Source organism: Miniopterus schreibersii (genome assembly GCF_964146895.1).
Source record: "Miniopterus schreibersii genome assembly, chromosome: 1".
NCBI lineage: Eukaryota > Metazoa > Chordata > Mammalia > Chiroptera > Miniopteridae > Miniopterus > Miniopterus schreibersii.
Genome location: NC_138101.1, coordinates 163,228,194 through 163,238,804, shown reverse-complemented (window position 1 = coordinate 163,238,804; position 10,611 = coordinate 163,228,194). Strand labels below are relative to the sequence as shown.

The 10,611-nt window shown below is 39.1% G+C and overlaps 1 protein-coding gene across 1 annotated transcript; it reads right to left on the bottom strand.

Annotated features, from left to right (window-relative positions):
• Positions 1-585: 585 nt before the first annotated feature.
• LOC308555769 (uncharacterized protein C15orf61) lies at positions 586-5,589 on the bottom strand. Its single transcript, XM_081134319.1, has 2 exons — positions 5,113-5,589; positions 586-809 (listed from the first exon to the last, which is right to left on the bottom strand). The coding sequence occupies exons 1-2, from the start codon at positions 5,456-5,458 to the stop codon at positions 682-684; spliced, it is 474 nt and encodes a 157-aa protein (XP_080990445.1). The 5' UTR covers positions 5,459-5,589; the 3' UTR covers positions 586-681.
• Between the last annotated feature and the right edge of the window lie 5,022 nt (positions 5,590-10,611).

Genomic DNA, 10,611 nt, shown 5'->3' with positions numbered 1-10,611 from the left:
GGTGAGGGAAGGCAGCTTGACTTGGGGCGGTGAACACACAATACAATATACAGGTGATGTATTACACAATTGTATATCTGAAACCTACATAATTTTATTAACCAATGTCACCCAATAAATTCAATTAAAAAAAGTTTCAATATTATCCCCAGATCTCTTATCCAGGTAAATGGCTTTAACAAATTTCCATTTAAAATCCTGGCAGCTGAATGGTTTAGATTTCAGATTGCCATTTAATTCTCATCATTATTGGTCTTACCAGTGATATTATCTCTAAAATATATCCTAAAACCCCCTACTTCTTTTTCCAATGTTATATAAAAGGTTGTCCCCTTCCTTCTTTGTGTGGGTGTCTATATTTTCTCTTCAAAGAGAATTTAATACCTAACTATAGAATCTATATATGTTATAATAATTTTCATCTGTAGTTTAATCTAGTCCTAGGAAAAAATTTGGTGTAAGTGTCATGTGTTTCGAGTTCCCATTGGCTAGACAGAGTATGTAATATGTAACAATGTATGAAAAGCTTTGCCTCTTGAGGGCCATGATTCATCTTGAAGAACCAGACTCCAAAGGAAAACAAGGTGTTGGCAAAAGTTTTATTTTAAAGGATCAAAAATAAATATTCCACATATACACAAGAGAAAATCCACTAACATTTATGTTCTCCAATGTACACTTTCAATACATGGCACCTTCATCTTCTTTATTTAGAAAATAAACTGTTATTGGTCCGTAACTGGTATGCACAGTCTCTGTGACTCTAGCAAATAACCAGGAGCCAAGTCCATATAATAAAGTTGGAATACCTAAAAAACAAACGAGCCCGTTATTTCTGAACATCAATGCTTATTAATTATGCACCCATTATTTGTCATGAGACAAGTGACATAGCACTCTTTAGCAATGTCAACAAATTATGAAGTTATAAAAATATAAATATTGACCCTAAGAGCTCAATTTCATGTTTGTAGAACATAGTAACAATTGTGTGAGCCTAGAGATTTTTAAACCTAAAGATACGGTTGGTATAAATTTTAATTGAAAGAACTTGACAAGCACTAGTTCATGACTTCTGAGTAATTATGAAGTAATTCTATATTCTTTTCACAAATAAGAAAACAGAATATTCATTAATTTAGTTGTAGATACTCCTGGTTGAGTTTAAATCACTAGGTCAACTTTAAGTTAGTAACACTGATGGCTAAAGTAATTTTTTTGTACAACTTAAAAGAAATTGGGTAAAATAGCTGCTTTCAAAACTAAGGCAAAACCTAACTCTAAGGAAGATTTTAGTACAATAACAGGCATGAGAAATAACCCCACTAGTATTTTTGCATTTGATTTGAAAACAATCTTGTTTCAACCTATTTAAAATAGGTACATAATAGACTCCAACATGTTTCTTCCTTGGAATATTTCCATTTGATAAGATTTTGCTGATATATTTGAGATTAGTTGCCATTTGTGATACATGAAACTAAATACATACTACACTGAGATTTGGATATGCATATGAGCATTCATATGCATATAAGACTATGTTGGACACAAACTTTCACAATTCCTATCTTTTTTAAGGCATTTATTTAAAATCAATGACCATTAGCATTAAAAACATATGTATAAAACTGCAGGCACAAGTCAATAGCAAATATTATATGCTCTACACAAATATTTATTTTTCCCGTGTAGGAATTGGGACAGAAAATGACAATTTAAAGGAAAAGCTATACATTTGGAAAATAATTTTCTTTCTAGTTAATAGAGAAATCAACACACAGGACTAATATTGCTAACTTTTTTCTTATTTTTCTGCAAGAGGATATTTGCTGTACTGTGTTGTTTTTGAGTGTTTAAGTGCATTGAACTATTTTGTGCTTATCCCCTGAAGCTGCATTCGAGCCACTGTAATGCCAAAGATTAATCAGGAGAAGCATCACTAGCTGGCAATGAGAAGAGACAAAAATGCCCACTCAAGCGGGCACCTCTCTATTTTTAGGAATATACTGGGTCACAGCTTGTCACTATCACAGAGTTCCCTGGAACTCCTATGAAATCTTTTACAGTATATAACCTTCTTTGCCTTGGTAATATCCAAAAGAATCTCTAAATGCCCCAAGGGAATGTCACAAAATTTTCATAAAAACTAGCAACATAAAGCTATTTATAAATCATTTAACCAAAAATTTAAAAAAAAGGCAAGTGGGACAAGGGGTGAGAGAGTGGACAAGAGAAGAAAAAAAAACAAGACAGAAGTGAGCAAAGAGTAGAGGGAGCAGTTGAAATAAAAAAATAAATTTAAAATGGTATCACAGTTTCAAAAGCTGAAAACCAATGGAGTGAGAAAGAAAAACAGGCTGTAGAAACAATTATTAATTTTCTAAATATACTGAGAGTAAAATATATAAAATATGCCTTTTAAACCAATTCTAAGGACATAAGGAATAGCTGGTGATACTGAAAATTTTGTTTGTTTTACAATATTTATCACAGCTTTTAGTTAAATATTGACCCTTTTTTTTAAAAACACACAAACGGTTAATATTTTTTCAGCTAAAATGGAGGACTGATCAAAGATTACTAGCTCAATAAAAACATTATCTCTTATTAAGAAACAACTAAGAGCCATTACTAGTAATGCTGTTTGATAGGGGATGGAGTTGTGATATAGGAGTCAGAAATTCTATATATTTTTTTCCTGCGGTCAGTTCAATACAATCAGGCTACTGCACTATATGGAAAGAGTTGCCATTTATAATGTGTAATTTACACATTAATAAAACATAATTTTCTTTATCTATAGTACATATGCTTTAAAGTCTTTAAGAGTCCATGAAAAATTAAATTTTTTCCAGCCTGTCTGAAACATATCATAACATCGAAATGAACTGGAAAGTCAGTTCTTTGCATAATAATTCATTTTGAGTCAGTTGAACAGTAGGTAAACAAACCAGTGTCAAATTAAGCACTTAAAAAAAATTAGAACTTCGTAGCAAGTCTCCGATTACCCATTCATTCCAATGGTAAGTTGCTTTTCTTAAATCTCAATCTACTTCCCAGCAGGATACCCAGACTGATAAACCATCAGTAAAATGTCAGCTCCCAATGAAGGAAAGGCGGAGGAGAAAGAGAACAAATGGGTAAGAGAGAAGCCTTTATTTACAAAATGGAAAAATGAATTACTCTGATAATTTCTAATTTGGAAGGGAAGAAGACAAATAAAATCCTGAGTGTTTTTATCAATAGACTCTGTACTTGATGATCCAGATGGGAAATTGTACATCACAGAGTAAGAAAGAATCCTATTATCTAATTCACATTCCCTAACCTTCAGACAAAAATACAAAATAAACATCACCAAATTGGTACATTACTCTTTAAAAAGTCCAGAAATAAATTCCCTTTATCTGTATAATCCAATTTGTATTAAAGCATGCCTGCGCAGAAAGTTTTCCTTTTGATTAACTTAAAATTCTTATTCCCATGTATGGGATTTTCAGAATTTCTCAAAGACCACAAAGACCATTCAATCACTCTTCCACCTTCTCCTCCACATAAAAAAAACTACAACTGTTGTTTCTTCCTTCAAAAGGCTTTACTTTTCTATGTGAGTATATTCTGGAGATCCTACATTTCTTTGCATTTCTTTCTACCTTAAAAAAAAAAAAGGCCCCTAATCATTAAGATGTTCCTAAAGTGTTAGGTTTTAAGTGGTAAAAACTTTTTAAAAAGGCATTTGGTTCATGTTATACTTTTTCTCCTGTTATACTTTTCCTAAGCTATTACTCTTTATATTTGGGAAGAATGATTTTTTTCTGATTCTGAAAATGCTAAACTTTTTTAAAAAAACATGTATTCTTCTTGACTCTAGTCGTCATGCCAGTCTTTCCAAATAATTGTGAATTGAACTATCTAAGTCACCTCACCCTTACAACTTGTATCAACCTCAGAATTAGGAGGCATGCTCTATATAGTCCCTCAGCCAAACAATAAGACATTTATTTAAAGGATTACACATTGCTAAATAACCTGCTCCTTACTGGACTGAACCTAGGCCAATCCCAGTGGAGCAATGGCTCAAAAACCCCATGACTGACATATGTGAGTTACTATATGCAAAAACATACATACCATACTTAACTTTAATGAGTGACCAGGCGACGTAACACTAGTGCAGCTGCTTTAGCTTTAAGTCTAGTTTTAAAAAACTGGTCTGGCAACATGGTTCAGCTCCCATGTCAAGATTCTGAATTACTAAAATCTGGACTAGTTTGGTATCAGCTATTAATAGGTTCAAAACATCTTGAGGCCTATTTTTCACTGACCTATAAAAGATACCTCATGTCAATGTTCATGCCTCCTCTGTCATTAACCAAAAGAAAACAGACATCCAGCAAGAGTAAATACTCTCAGAATTAAAACAGTCCCATGAAAACATACAAATATTAAAGAGGCAGAGTCTTTTAAATACCTTTTAGGCCTAGCACCTGAGGAAACTAATATGACTGGTGAAAACATTTAGTGCTTTTAGTGAAAGGAACTTGCGGAGATTTCATATAAAGAAAACAAAGAAACTTAAAGTAGTTCCAGTTTTTGGAATATGAACGCACGCACAAAGTGATGCTCATGGGGACAAATGCTACCATGCTTACACCCTCCTCCTTACTGCCCAGTGTAGGGGTCCTTCCCGTTAAGAACTGCAGGAAGAGCTGCAGGAAGTGGGGATGCAATGCCCGGTCCCCAGGTGGTCCCTCACACCCGCCTGCGGATAACGCCCACTTTCCGGGGGACCATTCAGTAGCAACAGCTTAGCCCTGATAAGCACCTACTGGGTGTGGAGTACAGAAGACCAGAGCCAAGGCCAGCGCCAGAAGGGTGCAGTGTGGGGGGCCGCAGAGGCAGTGTCTGGGAGACCCAACAGCAAGGGGCGAGCATGGCGAGAGCGTGCGCTAGGGCGAGCCCGCACGGGGCCGAAACAGGGCTTCTGCACCAACATGGTCTGCCCTTGGGCCGGGGTCCCGGCCTCCGAGCGAGAGGGTTTGTCACTGTGCTTTGCAAACAGTGGGGCCATCGTCGGCGGGACGAGCTTCACCCGCCCGGGCCACTCACCGAGATTGACGACCTTGAGCGCCGTGAAGAACCGGTCCTGCTGGGCCAGGTCCTGCCAGGGGGCCTTGGAGCAGTGGTACTTGATGAAGGGGAAGCAACCGGTGCGGAGGACGTGATAGTTGGCGCCCTGCACCGGCCAGTTGAAGTGCGAGAGGCCGAACTGGTCGTTGCGGACGGCGCTGTAGGGCACGCAGAAGGAGGTCCAGTGCGGCAGGCGCCGCTGCAGCAGGTGCCGCGTCAGCACCTCGGAGGCGCGGGGCTTCGGGCGGGAGGCGGCGCCCGAGGCCCAAGGCCCGCAGAGCAGCAGCCGGAGCGCGGCCTCGTGGGCTCTCCGCAGGGCCTCCATGGCCTGCCGCGCCGCGTCCCCCGCCCCTCGGACGCCGCGGGGCGCGCGCTGCTGGGGGCTGGGCCGCTGTAGAGCGCGCGCCCGGCGCGCGCCCGCGCGCCCGCGCGCCCGTCCCCCGGGAGAACGGCGGGGACGCCAGACGAGCGCCGCGAAAGAGCGCGAGAGACCTGGGGGAGCGGCAGCGCGTGCGCACGAAGGTCCCGCGGCCGTCCCGGGAGCGAGCGCAGGGGCCCGGGGCGGGCCCGGTGCCCGGCCGGCGGCGGGGAGGTCAGCAGCTCGGAGAAAGTGGTGAAATCTTCCCTTATGACCTCATGCAGTCGTTAATAACCCTGGGGCCGGGGGAGGGGTCAGGAGGTTATGTCACTTTGGGTATGAGGAAAATGAAGGCCTAAAACAACGATCACCTTAGTGAGTGGCGGAACTCACACCCATCTCCTAGGCCTTGGCTCAAGTGAAATCCTTAATTTGACATTGTCGAGGGAATACTTGAGAAGGTGCCCTCAGGGAAGTGAGTTGAAAGCTAAGCCCCCAGATTTGCATCGGCTGTAAAGTCAGGGAGAATTATTATGCTTAGGTCTTTGTGGTCGTCGTGTTCACTGTTTAAAATAAGTCCCAGATACTTCAAAATAAAAAGTTTTTTTTAAAAAAACAAACACAAACAGGTCCGGATGGTGCCCAGATGTGTACAGCTCGTGACCTCTCTCCTAAGAGCCTGGTGAACGCCAGACCGGGAGTGTTTTACTTACAGACTTTATAGTCCTCAGTCACTACAAATTACTTGTAGCCATGCAAGGAGTCAGGGAGGTGATTCAGGACTGTGGTTTTCAAATTAAAATTTAAAAAGCATTGGAGTTCTTTTTCAAACAAAATCTGTCACAGACCCTTAACATACAAAGTAAATGTGTGTAAGAAAACTTGTTTTACTACTAAACATTTGTAAGTTCAAATTTTTAACATTATAGGTAAATTAAAAAACAACGAGACTGGTTTGTTGCTGTCTTGGGGGTTTTCTTTTTGTTTTGCTTTTAGCAAAAAAAGGAATTCATTGGAAGGAAGTTGGGTAGCTAAGATAATAAATAGGAAGTCTGCAGACCAAGCTCAGAAAATGTATGTTTTGGTCCCACTGCCACTGGACTTGACCCTGCTGTTGTGTGCTTGAAATATTTTGAAGTTGGGGGTTATGGACAACAGTTGCAGTTGTAGCAGCCTAGGGACAGTTTATTTCTTATTCCTCTGTTCGGTTGTATACTATGGAGAATATCCTGAGCCCTCCAGAGAAGTAGATACAAGTAAGAGTGGTTTTTAAATAATTCACCTTGAACTCTTGGGCTTGTGCTTCAATTATAAAGATGGCGGGTGGAGATTAATTCTGAAATCTACACTGAAATGACAACCTCAATGTGTAGGCAGTTTTGCAATATGTTAAATTTTGGCATTGAATCTTTTTTTGGCAATGTAAAATCTATTTTAAAAAGTGAAACTTGAATCAAATATTTGTGGAGCCTCTGAAGTACGTCTCAGAAACCCTAGGTTCTGTGACATGTAAGAGAAAAACCACTGATAAAGACAAGCAGAGATTTAGATAGGTTTCATTGCATTCTCTCATGAAGGCTTGGGAAAAGGGCTAGGGAACTGAAGGATTTGTGTTGGGATATGCTCTCTTCGAAAAACCTCATTAGTGATGATGATTTACCTTATCTCCCTCTCTTTTGTAAGGTAGGAAATTCCTCCAGAGATGATAGCTGGGGGACCGACCACACCCAGGTAGTCAAGAGTGTTTGAATAAAATATTACCCTAACCTGATGATTCAGAGCTGGAGAACATGACTTCTGTATATCTCTTCTGACATAATTGAAAGAACATAATTTCTCAAAAAACTCACAATTCAGATCAGATGCTTGATTTTCTTTTCAGTTCCAATTCTCAAGGGCCATGAAACAAAGGGGCTTAGAAGTTGGTATTCAAAAACCTAAGTGAATATTTAAAAAACACTGTGTCCAACAATTAAAAAATAAATACACGAATACTTAGTTTTCTACAAAGCATGGAGAAATGGCATATCCCTTAGAAGGAACCTTAATATAAAGAGTGATATTGTGTATAGCACTTAGCATGTACATGGCTGTATCACTCTGTTCCTAAAAAGGATTTAGTTTTTGTTTTAAAGAAACCTACGACATTGTAGATGTTCAAAACATGCTAAAAATTAGTTCTACAAAATTGACAAATTAGAATATATTAAAATTAAGACTTTCTGTTCATTAAAAGGCACCATTAAGAGAGTGAAATGGTAATCCACAGAGTGGGAGAAGTATTTGTAATACACAGGTCTGACAAAGCATTTGCAATCTAGAACAAGTCATTAAAAAAAACACACACAATCCAATAGAAAGGTTGAAAAAATATTTGAATGTATTCTTCACAAAGAATATCTGAAATAAACATAAAGGTGAAAAATGGCTTAATTTCAGTAATCATCCAAGAAATGGAAATTAAAACCACAATGGAATACCATTACACACCCACCAGGGTGGCTAAAGTAGAAAAGATAGAAAGTACTAAGTGTTGCCCAGCTGGGCGTTGCTCAGCGGTTGAGCATTGACCTAGGATCCAGGCAATCGGGGTTCGATCCCTGGTCAGGGCACATGCCCGGGTTGCGGGCTAAATCCCCAGTCTGGGGCGTGCAGGAGGCAGCCGATCAATGACTCTCTCATCATTGATGTTTCTATCTCTCTCTCCCTCCCTCTCCTTTCCTGTCTCTCAAGTCAGTAAAGATATATTAAAAAAAAAAAAAAAAGTACTAAGTGTTGGTGAAGAAATGCAGCTATTATAACTTTTATATACTGCTGGCGACCTCTTTGGAAAAATTGGGGGAGTATATATTACAGCTGAATATACAGGCATACCTCGTTTTTTTGCTTTTTGCCTTATTGAGCTTTACAGATGTTGTGTTTTTACAAGTTGAAGGCAAGACTGTCCACCAGCAAAAAGACTACCAAACCTGCTTTAACTCTGAGGTATGCCTGTATGCATTCCTTATGACCCAGCCATACCACTCCTAGGTATATATTTGTATTGGTGTGCTCAGGCTTTCATAACATAATATCACAGACTGGGTGACTAAATAACAGAAGTTTATTTCTCACAGCTCTGGAGACTGGAAAATTTAAGACCTAAATGTCAGGCAATTGGGTTCTTGGTGAGCTTTGTTTTGGCTTGCAGCTCCGTCTTACCATATCTTCCCATGGCAGAGAGAGCTAGTTCTGGTGTCTGTCTCTTCCTTTCCTTATTAGGGCACCAGCCCTTATGATCTCATTTAACCTTATCACTTCCTCATGGACCCTATCTCCAAATACAGTCACATTGGGTATTAAGGATTCAACATATGAATTTAGAAGGGACACAAATATTCAGTCCATAACGAAAACCAGTAGAAATTGTGTGTGCATATGTTCTCTAAAAGGCATACTAGAATATTTATAGCAGCACTATGTTTTTAATATTTGACCTAGAAATTACTCAAAAGCCTATCAGTAGTAGAGCAGATAGACAAATTGTGGCATATTCACATGATGGAATGCTGTACAGCAATGAGAGGGAATTATTGAATCTAGAATCACACACAATGTGCATGAATCTTACAAACATAAGAGTGAAAGAAGCCAGACATGAAAGTACCTACTATATGATTTCATTTATGTAAAGTATAAAAACTGGCCACAACTCATTATGCTGGTAGAAGGCAGGATAGTGGTAATTTTAGCAGGATGCGGAGAGAGGGGGCTAGTGATCAGAAGAAGTATGGCGAGATTTCTGGGGACTGGGATTATTCTCTCTCTTTTATTTATTCTTTTATTTCCATAACTTTTTAAAAATAATAGACTTTATTTTTAAGTGTAGTTTTAGGCTCACAGCAAAGTAAGAGAAAAGTACAGAGATTTCTCATATATTCCTGCCCCACATATGAAATGCCTCCCTCTATCAACATCCCCCACCAGAGTGGTACATTTTTGTTATAAATAATGAACCTACTAATTACTCTCTTTCTTGACCTGGATTCTAGTTAAAAGGGTGTATTCAGTTAGTGGATTCTTTGAACATATATGTGCACTTTTCTGTATGTATATTATTATTCAGTAAAAAGTTTGAAAAAAATCAATGAATTCTACAGGTAGTGTTATATATTAACACATCTTATTAGTGTTTATGAACATGTAGAGAGAACATATATAGTGGACATGACCCAAACATGACCTTGTACATAAATAGGATATTTATTCTCATGTTGTTTTTACAACCTTACTGTGAGATCCTGTAGGGTAGATTTTAATTCACTGCTATTCTCAGAAGGAGAATTATAGACAAGAACTGAGTGAATATGTTGGTAAAAGATAAAGGACTTATGAAAAAGGGATAGAAATGTTTACACTTAGGATTTTATTTATAATTTCCAGTCTGAGGCTTAAGAATATTTGGGCGAAGGAAAGAAGGACCATGGAGAGGATTCACACTCCAGAATGCTTTGGAACTTAAAAACAGATACCCAAAAGAGCCACCCAAATCTGCTTAACGGCTCAGTGGCCTCTAAACCAAGCTCAGCACCAGAGGAGGTGTCTGTGAGTTACCCCTACAGCTGAACGAATACTCACTAATTCTCCCACTCCTATCAGTGGCAAACACTGCTTGCTGCTCCATTCCTATAGCTTTGTGTCTGCCCTGGCAAGGACAATGTACATGGGTTTTATGCAAAGTTATCTTCATGGAAGTTCTGAGTTATGGCAGAAGTCATTACGAAGGGAAGGAACTGCTGTATTCTTATCTAGATCTTCTCAAGGCCTTCTGTAGAACTGATTGATGTTCTGACAGCCCCCCAATGAGTCCGCTGGCAGCTGGGACTGCTGTTACAAAGAGTGGCAAAAAGAATTACTCTGGTAAAACATTTTACTGGGTACAGAATCTCATCCAAAAGCATCTTGTGTCTAAACTACTCTCAAGTTCACCCCAACTGGAATGTAAACTTCCTAAGGCTACAGATTTATGCCTGCTTTGTTAACCTTTGTGATCCAGAAAAATGCATGTGTAGGACAGTATTTGGCATGTGGTAGGTACTCTACTTGTTGAATAAGAATTTTTAAAAAGTGGGTAAAGTTAG